Here is a 24,300-nt window from a genome sequence, read left to right as displayed (position 1 = left end):
TAGGATCTGGATTGAGGTAAACATTGTCATGATCTCTTTGTTTTTTCTAGGTCTTCTGTTTTCTTTTTTTTCCTGGTTTTTCATCTTCATCTTTTATCAGTCAGTTTTGCTCCTTAAAACAAGCACAGAAATGATAAATGATATGCTTGCTTCCAGGTTAGGGCGCTTCAAGAGAAGAATTTTTTTTTTTTTTTTTAAGATTTTATTTATTTATTTATTTGAGAGAGAGAATGAGAGACAGCACGAGAGGGAGGAGGGTTAGAGAGAGAAGAAGACCCCCCGCTGAGCGGGGAGCCCGATGCGGGACTCGATCCCAGGACTCCAGGATCATGACCTGAGCCGAAGGCAGTCGCTTAACCAACTGAGCCACCCAGGCGCCCTCAAGAGAAGAATTTTAAGCTTAGGAAATGTTCATTGTTATGTGTGTGTATATATTCATATAGATGCTTAATTAGCTTTAAAATATTAATTTATTTCAGCATCCCTCAAGTTCTTTTTTATAAGCTTCTGCAAAACTTAAAAGTATCCTGCTACTTTATTCTTCCGTCTTTATTAACTTCATTTAGAAAGTTGTTCAGCTAAATCCTTTTTGCTCTTTAGAAATTAAATTGCAGACTGTGTTGGATTTTATAATTTTGTATTCTGTGAGAAAATTTTGTTAGACATAACTCTTTATGAACTTTTTAATTTTTTAATTTATTTTATCTTTTTATTACTTTAAGTACGTTCTTTCACAAGCCACCAAATTGCTTTTTCTCCTTGCTTGGGAAAACTTGTGTACCTGCCTTTCTTTCACATGTTTTCCATAATAATTCCAGCTCATAACTTTACATTTTCTTTTCTAGTCGCCGAGATGACATGGAATCATTAGGATATGTTTTGATGTATTTTAATAGAACCAGCCTGCCATGGCAGGGACTAAAGGTAAATGAGACTCCCATTCCCAGTTTTTTGTTTTAAGAATAAAAGTACATATTGGAGATGAACTTTAAGATCCCTTTCAAACATGAGGCTTTCTGAGAGTGAATTAACTTTATTTTTCACCTTTTATTGGGAAAATAAAATCTGATCATTTAAGAATTAAGTTAATAGAATCCCAGAGTCAGGCTTAAAGAACAATTTCCTTTGGGACAGTAAGCAGGTACCCATTGGTAACCAGTAGCTTTATCTCAATGGAAATTGACATGGGCTAATTAAAGGTGGAGGCTTTCTCATTTTGGTGTGTTGCCAGTATGTTGAAAATGTATACTTTTATGTGTAGTAAAACTGGTTCTTCTAGTAATACTAGCTATCTTAATTATCCTAACACTTGTTTCTATTAATTAGGAGTTTCACCCTGACTTTTGTGAGTCTGTTAATGATAACTCACCATGTCCTAGAATTTAAAGGCTACTTTTGATACTTTATTGGTCCTTTAAAGGAAAATGGTCCCTGTATTTATTGAGCATCCGTGAACTAGACAGTTGCTCAGTGCTTGTATGGATAGTTCTATCCAATATGAACTATTTTTACATTGGAAAAATATTTTGACTTCACTTAATAATGTTACTACACTTTATATAGTGTTACTAAATGGTGGGCACTGTTTTTGTTATTGATCTACTTATACCTTTGCCCTTGTGTTGAATATGGGTTGTGAAAACTCATTTCAGATTTAACTTCACCCATTAAATCATGTTCTTATTAGACTCACCCTTTCTTAACAGCTAAAAATGTTTTTAAAGTAGAAACTCATATAAAAAACTAAGTTTAGGGTTGGGAAATTTTGGTATATTGTACTTTGATTTATTTTTTATTCCAGGTTATGATTTCTCTTGAATCTCAAGTTTACATTTATATTGGTGGGTTAAGCTAACAAGGTTCTTATTAGTATTGAATAGTATTATTAGTATTGAATATGTCTATGTGGTTTGATTCTTATTTTCCACAGGCTGCAACAAAAAAGCAAAAATATGAAAAGATTAGTGAAAAGAAGATGTCCACTCCTGTTGAAGTTTTATGTAAGGTAAGTGTGCCTGATGGCTTTTTTTTTAATATAAAAAATCCAAGAAGTCTGGAATTTAAACATCCTATTAGGTAGCTATTTGCCATTTTAAATGTATGTTTTGATAATTCTAAGTATCTTTAAGAGTGGCTTGAACATACAGGTCATTTTAAATAAGCATTTTATGTTTCTGGTTTGTTTGGGCCCTATAATCTGTTAAAAATTGGAGGAAGAAGAATAGGGCAGGTTACGTTTTCTAGTGGAACCTCACCAATTTATGACAAAATTAGGAAATATTCTCCTTATCTCTAAACCGGTGCCAGTAAAGAAAGGATCTTAACGGTTGTCAGGGACATCAAGGAGTAGAGAAACGAAGGCAGATCACAGCAATCCAAAATAGCCAGTGTCCAACAATATAGATGACAGTTTGAGTCAGGCTTGTTGCCCTGAAATCTCAAACTTTGTTAGAGAAGCCTGTAAGTAGAGAATGGAGAAGTAGCTGTGTCATGATGGATAACCATGGTCTTTTCCATTGAAAGAAAACCACACGGTCATCTCTGAGACAATTGTGTACCTGAAATTATTAGGAAACAGTATATAATTATATAGTATAGTTGGGTGTTAGAAGGGGGAAATGAACATGGTGTTGAAATAGTACTTTGTGGAGGCGGGGAGAGGTGATGTTTTTATGTCTCCCTGTCCACAAATTTGCTTTTCCATTTTCTCTAGATCTACAGTAAAGGAGGGGTTGGGATGGGTAAGAGACTATCATCATTTCTGAGACTCTTGGGATTTGTTTTAAATTATGAAATACATTTTAGGTGAATGAATAAAATGTTCGTGTGTTATAGTGCACCCAAATAACTTTCAAATCTTATACTTCTGGAAGCAAAACATGTTTCTATACACTACTATTCCATGCAAATTATGATTCATTTGGATTATTGGAAAAGTCAGCCATTTTTACAGGAAAAGAAAGGGAGGGTTAGTACATTGTCTGCTTCTGGGTTATGTCTTAATTTTGATCTAGAAATAATGAACCTGGGTCTTTCTGGATTAGCCACATAAAACTGATCTGAGGGTGCAGTGAACACAGAATATTAGTATTACTGTAAAATAGTGAGATTGTTTTCAGTCTCATGGTCCACTGGTAACTACTTATTTCATATCTGTAATACTTAGGATATTGGTAATTTTCTTTTGTTAATAAGGTTTTGCCTGTTTTCATAAGGTAGCAGTGCATGAAGTAAACTATTTGATTTTTAGTTGGCAGTTGTTTAGCTCTATTTATAATACACATAAAAGCAAGTTCATTTGGTATATGCTGCTTACCATTAACACAGACCATGAAAATATATTAAAAATTTTAAAGTCATGTTAAGAGTTTAAATAAAACGTACAATATATTTTCACTTAAAAGGTTTCAGCTTTCCATCTCGAACACAGAAGTAGCATAAAAATTATATCTGTATCAGTGCAGTGAGTAAAAATAAATGTTGCAAGTATGTCCATTATATCCCACCTTAACCTCCTGCATGTGAGAAATTTCTCAAAATTTGAAGGTTGTGGGAAGAGACTGTCTTTTTAACTTCCCACCCTTCACATTCACATATACTCGAGGCAGGGTGCGGGGATTTTTGTTTAAATTTTTTGCATTTCTACATTCCTACTGGCAAAATCCTTTTTGGTGGTTAATATCTATAGGCTTAAAGATGTGTTATATGCATTTTTGAGAATCTTTCCTTTAAGAAGCTGAGCATGTAAAAAGTTTATGCCCACAGGTGTACTTATTAATACTGTTTATGAAAGAAAAAATTTCATCGCCTAAATGTCCAGTTATAGGGAACAAGTTAATTATGATGTATTGACTGGTTGGATATTATGCAGCCATTCAGAAACTTATGTTGGAAATAACACAGAAGGATAATTGCAATATAATGTTAGTGGAAAAACAATATGTTATGTATGCAGTATTATAACAATTACGGATAAAAGAAAAGGCAAACCCAATCTTTCCGTAGGACAAAGCATTGGATTGATCTGTATCACAGCAGTGGTTGCACTGTATGTTTGTACTCTTGGTGATTTTACTTTTCTGTTTATATAGGTATATACTATTTCCCCAAAGAAGTAATTACAGAGTTGGGGAGAAAATGCCAGTTCACTGACCTGTTGTGGCAGAGAACCTTACTGGCCTCCATTTGGTCATTTGTTCATTGTTGCCATTGAAGTATTAGACATTGATAAAATAATAACAAGTTGGATATCCAGATTACTTAAGAGTATAATACTGTAGGGAAAGGATCCATGTTTCCCCTGCCAATATTAAAAGATGTACATGATGAGGTAGTCAGGATTTATGAGGATACCAAGTCATATTATAGTTAGTTTAGTTCTCAGATCTTATGGCAAAGTAGTGAAACACTCTCCTCAAAAACAATTTTTACTTGTATTTAAATGCATTTATTTTTCTGTCTTAAATAAATTTTTTTGTTTTTTTACCTTGTGTTTTAACTCTTGAACTTTAGGGGTTTCCTGCAGAATTTGCCATGTACTTAAACTATTGTCGTGGGCTGCGCTTTGAGGAAGCCCCGGATTACATGTATCTGAGGCAGCTATTCCGCATTCTTTTCAGGTCAGTTTTTAAGGTGTTTTTAAGACTGTAGACTCTAGTGAGGGAAATTAGTTAAATCCACCCAACACATCTGTTCTGACAGGTAGCAGATTAAAGTGGGTCTAAACCCATATGAATAAAATCTTAAGAAACTGAGTTTGGAAAAAATAATAAAAGAAAGAAACTGAGTTTGGCATGTTTCCATTTGTGGTGCAAATGTGCTTGAAATTATTTTAGTTTGGGATGGAGAAACAGTTGAGTCAGACGCAAAGTAGAATCTAACTTTTCCACAATAATTGCCATTCGTACTAGATAGAAGTGATTATTGGTGGCCCTTGGAACTCTCCAGCTTTGCTACAGAACCCTATTTAATAACAAAATTAACAGCAATTAAAATAGTTACGGGGTCTATGATTGTGTGGAGACAGGCCTCAGGCCTCAGACTCTGGGGTTCCCTAGGTGCAACCCAGAATTGGTCTTGAGCAGAGGGGGAAGTAAAGTACATGTGGCCCGAAATCTTAGTTGGAAGAGGATTAAGAATTGGGGGTAATTCTCTAACCCCAGAAGAGTCTTCTTTCCAAGCCACCAGCATACACATCTCCCCCACAAGCTTACATTCTTATACTTACTCTGATTTGTTCTTAGAAGGTACCTCCTATTTGGATGGTTCCCTAGATAATTGACAGCTTGACTCCATGTTTTTGTTCATGCTGCTGTTCATTCCCACTCTCCTGCCTCTTTCAAGGAAGTAATAAAGTCGGCTTCTTTTTTGAAAAAGGAGATGATTTATTCTTAATGAATACATCAGACCGAAGTAGTGACATCATTTTCCTTCAATTGTGACTTGTAAAAAGTGGAATTAATGAACTGAACAATTAAAAAGTCATGTATATGGAATGAAATCTTTTAGAAGTTACCATACTTAAGAGAAAACACTATCATTTCCTTAAAAAGTGCCCTCACTGTCTTGAAAGCTCAATGGAGTATTTAACTAGACTGTATTATTAAAGGATTAACATATACCATACTGTGTTTTACAGGACCCTGAACCACCAATATGACTACACATTTGATTGGACAATGTTAAAGCAGAAAGCAGCACAGCAGGCAGCCTCTTCAAGTGGGCAGGGTCAGCAGGCCCAAACCCCCACAGGCAAGCAAACTGACAAAACCAAGAGTAACATGAAAGGTTAGTAGCCAAGAACCAAGTGACGTTACAGGGAACAAATTGAACACAAAATTGGGTAATTCATTCATTTCTAACAGTGTTAGATCGAGGAGGTGGTTTTAAAATAAGTAAAAATTTGGCTCTGTGTTTTTAAAAAAAGACGTCCTTGGAAAATTTGACTACTAACTTTAAACCCAAATGTCCTTGTTCATATATATATGTATATGTATTTGTATATACATATATGTGTGTATATATTATATCATTTCTCTTGGGATTTTGGGTCATTTTTAACAACTGCATCTTTTTTACTCATTCATTAACCCTTTCCAAAATAAATATTTGGTGTTGGGAATATGGTATAATCAATCAATCCAAAATCCTAGACCTAACACTTGTTGATTTTTAATAATGAATCTGGTTAGCTATGGTATTTGGACTTTGTTTCAGACTAACAGTGTTAAGAATTTTTTTCTGCATGTTAATGCTTTAGCATTTAAAATGGAAAAATGTGAACATGATCTAATTTCCAGAGGTGAGTCTGGCATTGCCCCCAAAGTGTCTATCTTCTCAGTTGCAGAGCATCTCATTTGCGCTCTTAAATGCTCAAATAACTGAAAAGCTCGACACATCCTTCCTAGTCAAAAACCAGATCTCTCATTTAGTTGCAATCTAACTATGTAAGGTTCTTATTTGTCTTGGGCTTTATTTTATAAAATCTTGCAAATACTCAGGTTCTGGGGGTTTGTTGTGGAATTGAATTCTTCAGTTAGGCTTTGCAAATTGGGGGAAAAAACTGGGGCAAATGCCACTGAACTGCTAGTCTATTTCCTTTCTGTCTCTGGCACTCTTGGTGCTACTAAGGAGTAGAACTGTTAGGGCACAGCTCCAGTCTTGTCACTGTTGCCGTACAGTTCGACTCCTGTGTTTCATGGTTTTTGTTTCTTTTTCTTCCCCCCCTTTCTGGGGCTTACCTCCTGATACCTGCCTACTTTCTGGAAGTGGTGGGCAGGTAAGGTTTGGTCTTTGGTTTCTAATTATTTAATTTCTGAATGACTGCTCTAGTCTGAACTTAGTCGTCTTTGGTCTATATTTTTAGAATTGTATTTTAAAAATTTTGTAATTTAAAAATAGACTCTAATCTGAGGATACTTTTCAAGAAGTATAATTCACTGATGTCATCCTCATCCCAGCAGCTCATCTATTAGGAATGAAGTTGAGATTCTTCTCTTCCATGTTTCTGTATTTGGGAAGGATTCACAGTTGAAGGCTTAATGTAATGGGGGTTCTGAGATGATGAAATTTCAGCTCAGGATAATAAACACTAATGCTTGCCTCTGCGTCTCAGTTGGGACTTAAACTTGTCCCTTGAGTGTTTTAATCATTGTATGACTAATCACAGTGCCATGCCCTTAATGAGGTAGGTTGCTAGCTAGTGTCTCTGAGAAATGGTCCTACCAATGTAATGTTCTAAACTTAGGACTTTTATTATACCTGAATCTATAGGGTATTTGCTTCTTTTCATAAAATGAAACCAATTTTTGCCTAAAGCTAGCTGGGATAATAGGATCATCACGAGTTGCAGTTTCTAGAACTAAAATTAGATTGAAATCTCCTCTGACCCAGAACATTTCACTTCAGGCATTCAGCAGCTTTCAGAAAGAATTCCCTTATTTTGAGTTAGTTCCATTGTTAGTTTACTGTGTATCTCTTTCTCAATAAACAAGCAGAATTTTTGTCCTGCCTTATCTAGGTCTTAAAGATGAGAAGTTGGATCCACTGAGTTAGTATGTTTCCTTGGAAAGAAATTGTAATTAAACTTAAGTTTAATCCTTAATTTTGTAGTGTAACTATTTTTCATAAAAGCAACTTAAAAATCTTAAAAGATGTTTGGGGAGCCTGGCTGGCTCAGTCAGTAGAGCATGTGACTCATAATCTCAGGGTCATGAGTTCAAGCTCCACATTGGGGGTAGAATTTACTTTTTAAAAAAAGAAAGAAAGAAAAGAAGATCTTACAGAATTTTCAATAGCAGTGTTAGACCCAGGGTTTATACAAATTATTATATAAACACCAACTTGTAAAATTTTGAATAATTGGACTTTCCCATAAAATGTACTTACCATTGACTACTTTCAGAGAAACATTTTGAGGTAGTATATTTTGATTGCAAGTGAAATACTGCTTGCTCCTAAAATGTGCCATGCCATAGAATACAAAGTTGTATTTGATCTTTGACTTCTCGAAAAGATTTATTTTGGTTATAGAGTTTAGTTCCCCAAACAAATACCACATGAAACCCCCTATGTATAAAGCTGTGACAGTATGGCAGGTTTGAGAGTGGCATGAAATGAGTATAGGGAGCCTGTTTCTCTAACCCCAATCCCATTATCCATGTCACCTGTTAAGAAATCTTTTATTAATTCTGGAGTTTGAAGACAGTCACTCTAGGTTACTTATTTCCTGATTTTCAATCTCTAAATAATAAAGGTATTTAAAAGCATATTCTCTCAGGGTCCACTACAGTATTTTTTTATTCAGGGGAGAGCTCATGCAGCTCGGCTATTTGCTGATTCCAAGAAATCCTTTCAGTGATGATGATAACATTATAGTACATTTTTCTAATTAAAATTTTAGAAGATGCTTTTTAAATACATCATACCAGTTTTTATTCACGGGGTTACACTCTCAGAGGTTTCCCACAGAGAATTGAGTTTCTTAAATGAATCATCAACAGGTAGAGCTATATATTGCAGGAATATCTATTCCTGGAAAAATACCCCAAATGGTGGTATCGACTAATATATTATTATTTCTATTTTTTGAAAAATGTATATCAAATGGTTTTTCCATGGAAAAGTGTAAATTGTTTCAGCAGTTCACTGAGAATGTCCAAAAAGACTCTTTAAAGTCTGCCTTACTCAGCTAAGATGAGCTTGTTGTGTGTAATAGACTTCTTTCCTAATTACTTCTCTAAAGAAAAGGTCTTTTGAAATATTCCATTCCAAAGCCTATCAAAAGACTAAGAAACATTTCTCATATAGGCATTTCTCATATAAAGCCCACTATGATCTGTACTAATTTGCAGTGCTCATGTGCCACAAGATTATAATTACTGTTTTTATGCATATTAAAGAGAAAAATAAAAGATTCACATCTGAGGCACTTTCAAATTCATTTCACTTCCTTTTCTTCAACTATATGTGATTATCAGGAAAGTACCTTTCAAGACATTTAAGAAGTACTAAAGGAAAAGGAAATATTTTTAGGACTTCAGAATCCAGTTAAGATCACCATTTCTTTAGTTGAGGTCAGAGATGGGGAGAATTTCCTAAGGTAGTGAAGCCAAAGTTGGATCCTCACGTTTCTTTTCTCATCATCTTAATCCATCTGTTCACTACTCCAGCCATTGATACAAAGCATAATTTTATCATAATATATGTGGATGTCAAATTGTTAACAAAAGATAGAAATATTTTTCCATCACATTCTCCTACCATGTCCATGGTCCTCCTTGAATTACCTTCCAGTATTTACTGGGATTCACCTACCATTTCTGTCTAGCTTAACTTTTTCTGACTTCACCAATTGCTGCTAGGAACGTGGCTGGTCACTCAGCAACGTAACCCAAATCACAGGGGAAGACCTTGAAATATCTGGAGACTGATCTTCTCTGAATATACTCAATCTAAAGAAGTGCCAGGAAGCTGCATCTGCTTGCTGAAATTTTTGTCAGCTTTTGTCACGGTGGACAGTACAACTGGAGAGAAAAGAGCTCAGTACCCCAACAGGAAGTGAAGAGGAGTGTGCAAGAATTTGATTTGTGGTTATCTGAAACCCACATCTCCAAGGCTTGCTGGACCTATCAAAAACTTCAACTTGTCAGATTGGATGGATACCACAACAGTCAGAAGACCTAGAAGAGCACAGTGTTGCTGTGACTCAGTGATGTATAATGCAGACCATCTACCAGTTGGGAAAGGAATCCGTTGTAACAGGTATTTTAAAGTTCAACAACCTCAGAATTCTGTAATAGGGAAGACGAAAGAAATCAGATCATTAGTCTGGTTTTCTTAAATGCAGTTTAGCGGTAATATGTATCTTGTATACTTAAGTTGTCATTGATTTGTAGTGATAAAAATAAAATCTATTTTCTTTCTTTCCCAACTTTTAATAAATTTTTAGTTTAGTTAGGAAAAGTTATTGTAGTTGTTTTTCTTTAACTTTTATAGTGCCAGTCTGATTCAGAATTGTCCAAGCTTGATTCTGATTTTTGTGTAACCAAAAAACCCACACAGGCATGTTGTGGAAAAGTTTGCCTGATAAATGACATTGCGTGGTGAAGATAGATCTTGTCTTCACATTACTTTTAAAAAGTTAGTTTTCTACTGTGAAAGGATCCAAAAATTTCAAAAGCCCATCACAAACTTCTAAGCCATACTATTATATAAATAGTTCTTTGAACTAGTTTGTGGTTCTATTTAAAAAAAAAAAAAAATCAAGGACATCTGAAGTGAATTCACAAATAAGAGCCGATATATAATCTTCAGATTTTGGAGTAAGGGGGTAGACTCTCATTAGTTAAATAAATATAAACATTTTTTTTCTTTTGCAGATTTGAAAAGAAACTTAAGTGTAGCTATTAACTCAGTGGTCCCAGTGATCAACTCTGTTTTAACTTTGTTTTTCCCTCTTTTTTTTAGGAACAAAGGGATCCATTCCTTATTTTAACTGTTGTTGCAGTGAAGATGGGTTTTGGGACTTCTAAAAGCCAGAAGCCAGGAGAGACCACCTAAACTACAAGATAAAAACCAAGGACTCATGCACACTGGGAAGAAGAATGCTTAGCCCTTGAAGATTGAATGTTGAATACCTGCTGAATGCTCCCACTGAGATTTTTCTTAAACTTCAGTAACATCTTAGGACAAATCACTGGAGAAACATTGATCTCTGGGTGGAGTATCCTACCATTGGCCGATCTGAAGAGTTAAATCTGGATTTGACTGCTCTATTCTACCGGGAATATTTTTAGGCTAGCCTTTGTCTGATCCCTAAGCAATTGTAATCATTAATTGACCCAGGAATTTCTAAAATATCAGATTAAAAGATGAACCAGATAAAATTCTTATCTAGATACAATTTTTATCCCTATTAAAGACACAAGAGTTTCTACTATTTTGACTGACAATATAACTTAAGCTTTCTTTTTAGTTAGTGACAGTGGTTTCCATTTTAAAGCTGTTTGGATATTCAGCGTAGTAATTAAATGGCTCAGTATAATGTAATTGCATAGCAAGCTATGATAAATCATTTTAGTAGTTGCATAAACATTTTTCTTTATCGTATTTAAGAATAATTGCAGGACTTCAAATGCTCATCAGGGTAAGGGTCATTACAGTTTAGCTAATTCATAGTTTTAATCTGCTTTATAATAATCTGTATTTTAACATTGGAATTAGGTTACAGAATATGGTCTTTAAAACTTTAATTCAGGTTTGGTTTGACAGCCTTTTCTTCATATGCTTACCTTGGTATTTCTGTTTAGTAATACATACCAAATAGATAATACTCCTTGTGGCGAAGCACATTTTTAGAAAGTTTCGTTTTTCACTTTTGGCATTTGCTTTATGAATTTAGTACTTGGACAGGCAACAAAGGTCTATTTTGTACCAGCTCCGTTAGTCAAGGTAGAGAGAGAAAAGTGTACGACACTTGTTTGTCCTCAGGTCTTTAGCCCAATATGTTTTTAAGTGGATGAAGATGACTTTCTGCCCTCAGATGGAAAAACTCCTAGTTAACAAGTGAGACAGTATTAACCAAGAAATGACATATCAATGTGTGGTATTATCCTGGAAAAGGGGGGCATTTATGCATGCAAAGCAAATTATAGAAGCATATTATTTATCCCACAAAGCCCATTGGAGATGGTCCAACAAATGTTTGAGAAGCACAAAAAAGGGAGAAGTTTATGATTAACAAAAACATGGTTTCAGTGCTGAAGAAGTGAGAGATCAGAGTGAGCTAGAAAGAACAATAATGAGGCAGCTATAAGAGTTTGCAAGGGGGTGCACCAAGGGGCACAGACACCTCGAAGGATGGCTGTTGGTGAGAGGAGGTGGTACTGATGGGATTTTCATGTTGAGAAGTAGGCGTATTTCCTTTCTGCTTTTAGCCATAGATAAAGCTTGTAGGTAATAGAGATCAGCATTTCTTCTAGTGGTCTTTAGCCACAGATGAGACATGCAGCTATTATTACCTGAAGCTGTTTTCTATTCAAACCTGCCTGGATGTGGAAGTCTTAGAGTCTAATTGTGTGGGAGGAGGGTGGTAGTTATATGGTGGGAAGGCTTAAGAAATAAATAAAGCCAAAAAAAAAAAGCCTCACTTGTTTATATTTTCAAATCTGGGGCAAAACCTCACCTTTTTAATGTAATTGATGGAAGTAAAGAATTTTGAAAGATACATGGTTTCTGTATAAAAATCGTACACTTAACCAAGTTTGTGTTCTATGGAATAATTCAGTTATGTGTTGAGTACATTTATTATTAAAGCTTATTGTTCCTTATTTGTATCAGAAATAAGGTCCAGAAAGGTTCCTGGACATAGTATGATTAAAACATACATTCTAATTTTTAGGCAAAGCAATCTATTTTTCATTCATTTGATAAATATTTGAACACATAACATGCTCTAGGCATTAGAGATACGGAAGTAAACAAAACAGGCTCATTGGAATCACCAGTAATTCTCTAGCTTGAGAATTGTATGCTGACTGGGAAGACTGATTGACTGTATCCCACTCCTACCTAAAGGCATCTAGAACAGAAAAGGGTTTTTTCTTGTTTTAAAAAATTGACCTAGTCATTTTCAAATAGATGAAAATGACACAAGTCACCGTTCTAAAGTAATTATTAGCTCAGTTTCACCCAATTTCCCAATTTTGGGTGTAGTTTTTTAAAAAAATACATTTTTTAATTTGGAATTTTAACATTCTTCTTTCTGTTTTGATTTTTTTTTTTTTTTTAAACAGGTTTCTAAGCATGAATCGAGGAACAGAAGAAGCAGAGCAGATGATCGGAGCAGCATTTGTTTCTCCCCAAATCTAGGAATTTTAGTTCATATGTACACTAGCCAGTGGTTGTGAACAACCATTTACTTGGTGTAAAGAACTTAATTTCAGTATAAACTGGCTCTGGGCAGCATTGGTGATGCCGTGTCCCGAGTTGTAGCCGCTGTAATTGTGAATATTAACTGAGATAGTGAAACATGGTGTCCAGTTTTCTATTGCATTTTTTCAAGTGGAAAAGTTAACTAAATGGTTGACACACACAAATTGGTGGAGAAATTGTGCATATGCCAATTTTTTTGTTAAAATCTTTTATTTTGAACTATACTGCTTTGAGATCTCATTTCAGAAGAACGGCATGAACAGTCTTCAGCCACAGTTGTGATGGTTGTAAATGCTCACAATTGTGCATTCTTAGGGTTTATCCATCCCTGGGGTTTGCAAATTGTTCACTTAAAACATTCTTAAAATGGTTGGCTTCTTGTTTGCAAGCCAGCTGATATGGTAGCAACCAAAGATTCCAGTGTTTGAGCATACGAAAGACTCTGCCTGCTTACCTGTGCTAGAAATAACAGCATCTAAAGTGAAGACTTAAGAAAAACTTAGTGACTACTAGATTATCCTTAGGACTCTGCATTAACTCTATAATGTTCTTGGTATTAAAAAAAAAAAACATATTTGTCACAGAAATTTAGTTAACATCTTACAACTGAACATGTATGTATGTTGCTTAGATAAATGTAATCACTGTAAACATCTATATGATCTGGGATTTTGTTTTTATTTTGAAATGGGAGCTTTTTTGTTTACAAGTTCATTAAAAACTAAAAATTGTTTCTGTAAGGAAATGAGATTTTTTTTTTAACAACAAAAATGCCTTGCTGACTCACTATGAAATCAAAATCTCCCCGATTTTTTAATAGACTACTTCAAGCCATTTGTTACATACTATTCCTTTGCAAATCATTTTAGATTTAGTGTTACAACTTTTCCTCAGATTTTTTTATTTAATTTTTTTTTTTTTTTTTTTTTTTTTGTGGTCTGAAGGGGAAAGGCATTCTTTCATTTTTCCTGTTTTAGTGACTTGCAGGCACAGTCCCTAGTGCTGCAGCTGCCAGGGCTTGGTGGTGTAACTCCTGCAGCCTCAGACTACACAGCTGGACTGATTTTGATTAAGAATGAAAGCGTTAAAGGGTTTAACTACCATTTTGTAGTTTTTCTTTAAATTCCTTGTTAATTGGAGTTGAGCAGGTTGATTCTTAACCTTGGAGAGCATCCCACCAGGTGAGGTTCATGTGATTGCTGACCCTCCCTAAGCCCCTGTTCTTTTCCCTCAGTTATCTGCGCTTCCTCTCAATCTTAAATGCACTCTTTTCTTGCCTCTCTCTGACCCAAGAGAAAGAAAAGCTTACTGACAGTAATTCTTTAAATAGTGTAATTTATTCATTTATAGCATGTCAGGATAAATTAAAAGAACCTTTGTCTGAAAATGCTGCCAGAAGCCTGTTGTGTAAATGTAGGTATTTTGTAAAAATAACCTTGAAACTGTACATTGACACATGTTTGGTCAGATTGTGTCAGGTTTAAGTTTTATTTCTTTTTTCTTTTTTAAAACTACTTTAGCAATAATTAATCCCATGATTACCACATTCTGCTATTAAAGGGTCTGTTAGCACCATCACACTGCAGAAATCTTAATGAGTGCGAACTTTTGGGGTAGGCAGCTTATTTGTTTCTTTTCTATCCACCCCTGTCAGTTAAGGTATTTGTTTCTTGACTAATAATAAACCCTTTGATACTTTTAGCCAGAAATCAGTCTCATAAAGCTATTTTTGAGTATAGTTTGTGTAAAATAAAAATGTTTAGCTTCGGTAATAACTTTTCCAAGCTGAACTCCCTCTAGCAAGATATTTTTCAGTGCTTTTATTTACTATGCACTTAGACTATGCACTTTTTCTGAAATATTTTTGTAACACTTAACTTTTTTGTATTTTTGCCATTTGAAAAGGTTGTGGTGTAGTTGGTCTGTAATTAAGTTGCAGATTTAAAACTGCTGTTAGCTTTGTAAATCAAAATATAGGTGTTTTTGTCCTGGTATATCTTCATTCCATCTGCAGCTGGAGCTGGAATCCCATTGATCTTCTAGCTACCATTCATTTTCTTCACAGTTCACAAAAGAAGAATGTGAAATTCAGTGAATGCTGTTACTAATCCTGTCGGGAGATGAATCTCATTTCACCAAAATTAAATTATGTTTTTCCACTACAATGATGATACAAGTTGAAGACACATCACTCTGAAATTGGAAGACCTCACCACTTAAGGCTCCGCAGTGGCTTACCCAGCTGAACTCTAGGTTACTACTCTACTTTGTTCACCCATTGGGGGGTACAGTTTTTTTTTAAATGTTGGGAGATGGCCATTCTAACTACTGTTGAATGTCTCTGTTTTGGGAAGGTATAACAAGAAAATAAAAAAGAATATATATGAAGGGAGAGACTGGTTATCTCCTCCCATATGGTTGTGCTCATGCTCCTATGGCCTACAAATGACGTTTTGGAGGTTGTGTTTACTATTATTTTCATCAACAAATAGCAAGAGATTTTCCTATTTCTACTAGTCCTTGCAACACTATTAAAATGTTTCAAGCAGAGAATACTGTAATGATTATAAACTTAATTACATTGTAATAAAAATACCAAGCAAGATTTTAGAACCCAAGGCAATAAGCTAGTGTTTCCTAACATTTGCTGAAATACAGGGTTCTAGCTTAAGTAGAATGAACCGTGGGACTTCTAAGAAGGGTGCCCTAGACTCCCAGCTCTTGAAAATGCAGTCTGATACAGACTCTTCCTGAGCAAACGAATATGTAGCAGTATTTTAGGTTTTCTCTGTTTTTAAAGGGATAACCATTTGATCAAAATGTGAGTAGGTCTGTATGAGGTGTAGCAAAGTGTCAACAATTTATCTCAGATATGCTGTCCCCCTTTAAAGTGAGACTGTTGAGACTAGACCTTGACAGAGTTGTTTTGTGCATTTTTTGAAATGGCCAAAGATGGTGATGAATGAAGAGTAAGTTGATCTAATCCGGCTGTGCATTACCAAACAGCACATTGTTGAAGTGAGATGACTTGTTTTCTCAAGTGACTTGTTAGGTCAGTTTTGAGGACATAGGCAAAAGTAATGAAAATGTTGAGCAATGGGAGAGCTATTAAACTTAGCTGACCGAGGCCTGTTTCAAGTTGTGGTCAAATGGCATTGTGTCTTGCTGAGGCTTTGGACCCACAGTGACTAGAATTTCACAATGAGAAGGAAAAGCAAGTTGGAGAGATCTGGGAATTCACACTTCATTCAGTTGTTGGGTCTCTGCTCTTTTTCAGCCTGGCAGGGTGAACTAGTTCATTCTACCCTTTGCCTTTACCAAACCAGAGCCCTTGAAGAGGTTTTTTTTTTTTTAAGATTTTATTTATTAGAGAGGGAGCACAAGGAGGGGGAGAGCTACAGGGAGAGGGAGAAGCAGGCTCCCTGCCAAGCAGGGAGCCCGATGCGGGGCTCGATCCTAGGACCCCGGGATCATGACGTGAGCCGAAGGCAGATGCTTAACCGAACCACCACTGAACCACCTAGGCGCCCCTGGAAGAGGTTTTTTGAGGAACTGCTACTATTGGCACAGTGTACACCTATCTGAATCAAAAATTAGGAAGACATGTTTGTAATGGTGATGGTTTTAAGTACTGGGAGCAGTTCATTGATGTCAGTACCACCCAAGACCTGAGCCAGAGCACCTGATTCCTTAAATGACTTCTGAATGGGAAGAAGTGTAAGGTGGAGATGGATGAAGTGTTAAGTGACCAGTAAGCTAGATCCATGTCCTTCATAGTGAGGAAGCCAACCAGGGTATGTATGAGTTGTTAAAAGAAGTGTAGATAAATGAGGGGGGGCAGATCACTGGGGAGCAGCAAATGAAAAATCTGAAATACAGGACTAGGTACAGAAGGTAGAGAACTGCTGCAGGACCATAAAGGAATGGATACACAAATCAAGTGCTCTTTAGAAGGATCAGAGAGTACTCTGAGGAATCAAATGGAGGTTGGCAACACATTTAAGCTGTAGGGAGACCAGGGCCATTCCATGAAAGCAAAAGGGTGTGGAAAACCTGTGAATAGGAAACTTACTCAGAGTCCAGGTAAAGAGACTTTTACAATTCACTTTGATACAAAAACTGGGGGAGGATTAGATTATCCATTGGTAGTGAAAAAAGGGTAGTGTGGAATCTGCAGGTTATGCCCTATTCTGTCAAAATCATGAAAAATCCTGAAGCATCTTACTTACCAAAGGAGACATTTCAGAGGAATTTATGGTTCAGGTCCAATTCTCAGCTCTCCCAACATAGTGTCTTATTTGGAAGAAGTGGGGAGAGATTCCATATTAGGATGAAATTTAGCAGCTGGTGTGAAACTACAGAGTACTGATGCCCCAAAGCCACTTTTGCCTATAGCAAAATTTAGGTGTGTTTATATACATTTCTTTGATGCCATTAAAGATTTATTTTAGACTGGGAGAGTCTTAAGCAGACTGACTGAGCGCAGAGCCTGATGGTAGGCTCAGTCCATGACCCTGAAATCAGGATCTGAGCTGAAACCAAGAGTCATGTTTAACCAACTGCGCCACTAAAGATAATAATACAGGGGCACCTGGCTGGCTCGGTAGAGCATGTGGCTTTTGATACACAGATTGTGAGTTTAAGCCTACCATGTTGGGCGTAAAGCTTTAAGAAAGTTAATATGGGGGGCGCCTGGGTGGCTGGCTCAGTTGGTTAGGCGACTGCCTTCAGCTCAGGTCATGATCCTGGAGTCCCGGGATCGAGTCCCGCATCGGGCTCCCTGCTCGGCAGGGAGTCTGCTTCTCCCACTGACCCTCCCCCCTCTCATGCTCTCTCTGTCTCATTCTCTCTCAAATAAATGAATAAAATCTTTAAAAAAAAAAAAAAGAAAAAAAAGAAAGTTAATATGGGTTTTAGCTTTAGTCTTGGGTTTTTTTTTTTTTTTTTAATTTATTAGGGACACAGCGAGAGAGGGAACACAAGCAGGGGGAGTGGGGGAGGGAGAAGCAGGCTTCCTGGTGAGCAGGGAGCCCAATGCGGGGCTCCATCCCAGGACCCTGGGATCATGACCTGAGCCAAAGGCAGATGCTTAACGACTGAGCCACCCAGGCGCCCCTTTGTTCTTGAGTCAAGAAAATTTTTGTTCCTTTTCATTGATAAAACCATGACTCACACAGTTATCCACTAAATGTCATGGTTCAAATATTAAGGCCAGAGCTAGGTCATCTCAGTGAACTGAATCAATACCTGGGTTTTATGTAGGCCTTTAGTCTACAAGGTGCTTTTTTTTTTTTTTTTAAAGATTTTATTTATTTATTCATTAGAGACAGAGACAGAGGCAGAGGGAGAAGCAGGCTCCCAAGGAGCAGGGAGCCCGATGCGGGACTCGATCCCAGGACCCTGAGATCATGACCCGAGCCGAAGGCAGACGCCCAACCATCTGAGCCACCCAGGCGCCCTATAAGGTGCTTCTTAACCTTTTGTTTTTGTTACTTCTGTATCATTTAAGGGGCACCTGGCTGGCTTGGTCTGTAGAGCATGCCACTCTTGATCTCAATTGCGTGAGTTCAAGCCCCACGTTGGGCATAGAGTTTACTTAAATTACAAGAGTAGTACAGAGGGGGACGCCTGGGTGGCTCAGTCGGAAAAAAAAAAAAAAGAATAGTACGGAGATACCCCATTGTGCTCAACATTGTTTACATTGTTGTTTACATTGTACCCCTTTATTGTTCCTGCATCTTCTCTTTAAACCTGCACTTCTAACATTTTTATTTATTGTAGAAAGAGCCGGGGGAGGGGGGGCGCGATGCAGAGAATCCTAAGCGAGCTCAGTGCCCAGTGCAGAGCCCAATGTGGGGCTCCATTTCATAACCCTGAGATCACGACCTGACCCGAAATAAGAGATGCTTAACTGAGCCACCCAGGCACCCCTGTACCTAAATATGTTAATGTAGATTTTTTTAAGAACAGACATGCTCATACTAACCATGGTACAATCATCAAAATCGGAACATTTTAAGATTGACCCAGTGTTCTAGTCCAGCCTGTTTCATCAGTTATCCCAAGTGTCTTTCATAACACTTCTTCAAATTGTCCAGGATCGAACACAAGGGCCATTTATTGTAGTTAGTTGTGTCTGGGTAGTGTTTTTTCATTTGGAACAGTTCCTCACCCTTTTGTCTTTCATGACTTTTTGTATTTCATGTGTGTGTGTGTGTTTTGTTTTCCAGCTATGTTCACTGAGGGCCTGGAACCCCTGCTACTACGGTAGCAGTGAGCACACCTGAGCACCCAGATCTTGATTTCTAAATGCTGAAAGGAGCCATGGCTCCTTGGAGAAATGTCCAGCTTTAGGGCTGGGGTAGAGAAAATAACAAGATGAACCTGGGACATTGTGATTTGCCAGGAAGAAAGGAAATCTCAAAAAATGATGAGTGCATGTCAGAACACTGGAGCCACTCAAAAGATTCTTACTGGTCAACTGTGTATCAAGTCGATTATGAAAGTATTGATTACAACTATATTCATATAAAAATGAGGAGCAGGGAAAGCTTTTAAAAGAACATCAACTAAGAAAATAATGCATTTGAAAAATCATTTTACTAAAGGGAGAAAGTGCAAGTTTGATGAGCAGGAACATTTACATTGTCCTAAAAGTATTGTGCTCGCTTCGGCAGCACATATACATTGTCCTAAAAGTATTAACTTGCCATGTAATAATATGCATTACTTGCCAGGGGACATTCTAAAAAATCCCCAACCTGGACACGCAGTTGGAGAGGTGGTATGATCATCCCCATTTTAAAGATTGAAATACTAAGTTTCATAGAATGTCTTTTAAAATTAAGGAATTTGAATCCATAAAGAACTTTACAGCTGTCAAAATTCTGTGCATCATCTGACCATCTTTTTAACAATCATGAAACAGTTACTATCTTTCCCGTTAGAAAAGAATTGAGAAGGGATGCCTGGGTGGCTCAATCAGTTAAGCATCTGCCTTTGGCTCGGGTCATGATCGCAGGATCCTGGGATCAAGTCCCGCATTGGGCTCCTTGCTCAACGGGGAGCCTGCTTCTCCCTCTGCCTTCTGCTACCCCTGCTTGTGTCCTCTCTCTCTGACAAATAAATAAAATCTTAAAAATTAAAAAAAAAAAATTGAGAAAACGGTTACTCAAGATACAGCATCTGTTAAGTTTTACAGAGCCAGGCCTGAAACCTGATTTCCTTTAGTTTTTCTATGGTTAGACCTGGTGTTCTTCCCTTTTTAAATTTTATCACCATTTGAAAACCAGAGGTTGCTAATATTAACCATCATTTATTGAATGCTATAATGCCAGGCACCTTTCCAAGTGTGTTATGTCTATTAATTTGCCTAATTGTCCTAGCTTCCCAATGAGGTAAGTCCTGTCTCCGTTTTACTTTTGTGGATCCTGAAGCGCACAGGGCTGCAAGGGGTACTTCCGTTCTCGAATTCTCGAACCTAAGAACTTAACTTCCCCCTTTAAAATAATTGATGTTGGGGCGCCTGGCTGGCTCAGTTGGTTAAGCGACTGCCTTCGGCTCAGGTCATGATCCTGGAGTCCCTGGATCGAGTCCCGCATCGGGCTCCCTGCTCTGCAGGGAGTCTGCTTCTCCCTCTGACCCTCTCATGCTCTATCTCATTCTCTGTCTCAAATAAATAAATAAAATCTTAAAAAAAATAAATAAATAAAATAAAATAATTGATGTTGTCTATGTATCTTTATCAGATAGGGTGGCAGCCTAGGAGTTAAAAAAGTCTAAAACAATGTCATAAAGGTTTTAAGTCCTCTCTCAACTTGGGGTGTTAGTAGAGTTTGCATTTAGGACTTAACTACTAGATCTTGTTTTTCTTCAGTGTCTTGGAAATCAGTTGATGGAAGTGAAGCCCATAAAGATGTACAGATACGCTGAAATTGCCACAACCAAAACTAGAACGCAGGTCAAAAAGATTTTATTTTTTTCCCTAGTGGCACTCGCCATTAAGCCAGAGCAGTTCTTTTATAGATTGCGTTTATCAACCAGCTTTTACCTAGTTATCACCAAGAACCTCATCTGCATGCTAATGATAGCAGGAAGAAATTGTCAGCCAGTTTTGCTCCTCACCAGTCTTACTAAAAATTGAACATTTTTTCGAGGTCATCTTAAAACAATTAAAATTTAAAATCATCAGTGTTGGATAGTGTAAGATAACCCTACCCATGTCTAGTCAAGAGTGGAATGCATTAATAAAATTGCATTCTGTTAGAGAAACAAATTTGGTCAAGTTATTTTCCCTTGGGGTTGTGAATATTTCCTGTATATTTTTGGAGCATTTTCATGTAACCAGGTTTGTGTAGGTTGTTCTGATATACTAGTACCTTCACTGAAAAGGGTCTTCTACCCCCAGTTCGGTAGTACTTTTATATCCTGATAATGACATTTATAGAGCATGATGTCTTAGGTAGAAAAAATGTAGCCCTTTCTCAGCATTACCATATTAAGTGTGCAGTGTTACTGATCCAGAGAAGTAAATAGTTTGAATAACCATTGGAAACAATTTCTGTGGGATGTCAGGCAGCCATACATTGGTTCTCTGCCAATGGACAGTGGCACAAATCTTGGTGGTGATAAAGTGCTGCTTTAGATATTTAGGATTGGAAGAAGGGGGGGTATTTTTAGAAACGGCTCTCAACAGTTGCTAAGTAAATTTTTTTAATTGCAAAACTGGTTTGCACTGTGGTAACATGCAGCTCCATTAAGAGTGTAATGTTTTAGTCTAGGTTTAGAAGCACAGTAAACTAATAAGCTCGCCTCTAGATGGGGTGTGTGTGTGCACGTGCACCTGCGCTCATGTGCAAGTGTGAGTAGAAAGACCTAAAAACATGAAAATATTCTTGACTATTTTGACCAGCCTGCCCCCTGCAAAATGGTGAAGAAAAGTGTAAATTGCTGCTGCTTTATCTTGAATTTTATGTAATGACCACATATGGGTTTTTTTAAGCCTGTGTACAAAGTGCAAGTTGTGCACAAACAGTAATCAGCATTAATTTTACTCACAGATAGATTAGCAGTTAAAGAGCATTTGCTGAGTCTCTTAAGTGCTGGGCACTGTGCTACTCCCTGGGAATTCAGGAGTGACAGTTCATATGAGACTACGCAATATGGGATTTTACCAAAATGAGTGCAATACCAGTGAAGCAGATGGAAGTCAGAGGAGATAATCTCTGAATTGCATTTTGAAAGATGAGTAAGATTTTGTCAAGCGCAGGAGACTCCTCACTTCGAGACTAATCCTGGAGGAATGGTAGCAAAACACACCCACATGAATAATTTAATCTGGCTGAATACTCCTTTAGCATAGAGCCGGCTGAGTGGTTCAGGCAGTGTGCATGCTAGAGGTTCACATCTCTTATAATGAGATTAACTGAGTAATATGTAAGCTGTACATAGGTTTTTTACAAAAAGTTGAAGTAATTCAGATGTAAAGACAGTTTAACTGGAGTACAAGTCCTTGCATTGCAGTCAAGGAAGAAATCTGAGCACGGTAATGAGAGAAAATGACCTCATGTGGTAGGGGCAGAGGAGGATGACAAGGTGTGGGGAAATCCAAGCAGCGAGCATAAACTGAACTTTTTTTTTTTTTTCTTAAACTGAACTTCAAGGAAAGGTGGTGGGCGATGCGGGGTGGGGGGTGGAGAGAAGGTGGTTCTCTGAGCTGACAGCAGAGTATCCTGATCCCCTTGCACCAATCACACGCCTGTCTATAATGTCAGGCACATGGTGCTATCAGTTGCTTCAATAACTTCCTAAATTGGTGGTGATGGTTAGGAGTCCTTGGGTCCTGTTACATACTGAAAGCAAGTCTTTTGTTGGGTTTTAAGGCTGATAATTTGCCCCAGTGGGATAAATGTATTCAGTGTCTTTTTAAGTGCCATTTGCCTATCTTCAGTTTCTATCTTTAGAGGAAAATATGCTATGTTTATAACTGAGCATCAGGAAGGACAGTACCATATATTAATTGTATCATCACCCAGGAGAATATTAAGCCAAATGTGGGATTTTGCTGCTTGCAAAATCTGGAGATAGCCAATGCTCTGCTTTTTTGTCTCCAAATACTATATATGGAATGGTAACAGACTAAGATGGATAAACCGAATAACAATACATGGAAAGTAAACAAGTTCATTGAAGCTTGAAGCTGTGATCTTCCTTTGGAATAATACCCTGTTCAGTGTCACAGAGCTGATTAGCGTCAGGTCTAGGAAAGAATCCAGCTGGAACCCTTTTGCCACTAAACTGCTGCTGCAGGCACAGGGCAGTGATTGTCCTAAGTATAGCTCCAGGGACCAATAGGAGTATGTGGGAACTTGTTAGAAACACAAATTCTCATGCCCTGCTCCAGACGTACTGAATCGAACTCGGGATGGAGCCCATCAATCTGTGCATTAAGAAGACCCCTCAAGTGATTCTCATGCTGACAAAAGTTTGAGCAACACTGGCAAAGGAGAATGAGACCAAATGGGAAGCAGAGGGAACCTGGGAAAGTACGTGGGTGTAAGACCTATGATTTGTTTCAGTTTCCTCACCTATAAAAAGGGAATAATCCCTAGATTATTATAATCCCCACCTGCTGGTGGCTGTGAGTATGGAATGAAATCAGAAACACCATGTAGGTGAAAAGATTTGCCGCAGACCAAGGGAAAGCTGAAGCATTCTCTTCATGGTTCACAAAAACTGATTGTGTGCGTCTCTTCCCAACTCCACATTTGGTGGCGTGTTGTTAACTAGAAATGAGCTGTGGTGGGAAATTGGAAAACCCTGCATCCCAGAACTTTTCCTGTTTATCTACAACAGGTTCCAGATTACAAAGCTCATCGAGTTTCTTTGTCCTAGTTTGTAACCCTCAGATTACTTCTTAAATGATTGACATAAAACCCCTTTAATTTACAAACTTTTAAAAAATTAATTTAGGGGGGAAACCTGAGTTATACCTCTTAACAGGGCTTCATTTTCTATCAAAACCCGTTTTCCATGAACCCTGTGAAGCCCCACATTTTGCATGACTTTAAGGCATAGGGTCCGAAGTACCCCAAGCCAGAGATGTAGATTTGGAAGTTTTCACCATAGTGACCATAGCGATAGTTGAAATTCCAGGACTAGGTGAGTTTTTCCAGGCCCTATTTTGATCTGCATGTGAAGAGTGTTGAACACAGAACCTGGTGGCATCCAAAACTAAAGGGTAATGAACTACCGAGGAAGAATAGGAGTCACAAAGAAGGGCATCTTGAAAGTCAGCAGTGCCATATGGAGAGGTCAAGAAGGAAGCTGTATGGTTTATTAGTCAAGAGACTTCACGGAGGCACCTGG

The 24,300-nt window shown here is 37.4% G+C and overlaps 1 protein-coding gene across 8 annotated transcripts in view; it reads left to right on the top strand.

Moving 5' to 3' along the window:
• Positions 1 to 15,321, top strand: part of CSNK1A1 (casein kinase 1 alpha 1) — a 47,789-nt gene extending 32,468 nt beyond the window's left edge. For 3 of the 8 annotated variants that reach the window (XR_014146949.1, XR_014146946.1, XR_014146948.1), the window contains 6 exons: positions 846 to 924; positions 1,931 to 2,005; positions 4,513 to 4,619; positions 5,639 to 5,787; positions 9,363 to 9,762; positions 10,468 to 12,226. Coding sequence is in view for 4 of the 8 variants with exons in the window: in XM_081826168.1 (XP_081682294.1) it covers positions 846 to 924; positions 1,931 to 2,005; positions 4,513 to 4,619; positions 5,639 to 5,787; positions 9,363 to 9,415 (463 nt within the window). In the remaining 4 variants the exon portion in view is untranslated. Of the gene's footprint in view, positions 1 to 845; positions 925 to 1,930; positions 2,006 to 4,512; positions 4,620 to 5,638; positions 5,793 to 9,362; positions 9,764 to 10,467; positions 12,227 to 12,794 lie in introns of those variants that run through there. The other 5 variants (XR_014146947.1, XM_081826171.1, XM_081826169.1 and 2 more) reach the window with 5 other exon arrangements.
• Positions 15,322 to 24,300: the final 8,979 nt, after the last annotated feature.

Source organism: Leptonychotes weddellii, chromosome 7, assembly GCF_054177405.1.
Source record: "Leptonychotes weddellii isolate Sample4059 chromosome 7, ASM5417740v2, whole genome shotgun sequence".
NCBI classification, from domain to species: domain Eukaryota; kingdom Metazoa; phylum Chordata; class Mammalia; order Carnivora; family Phocidae; genus Leptonychotes; species Leptonychotes weddellii.
This window is presented reverse-complemented; position numbering and strand designations above follow the sequence as displayed.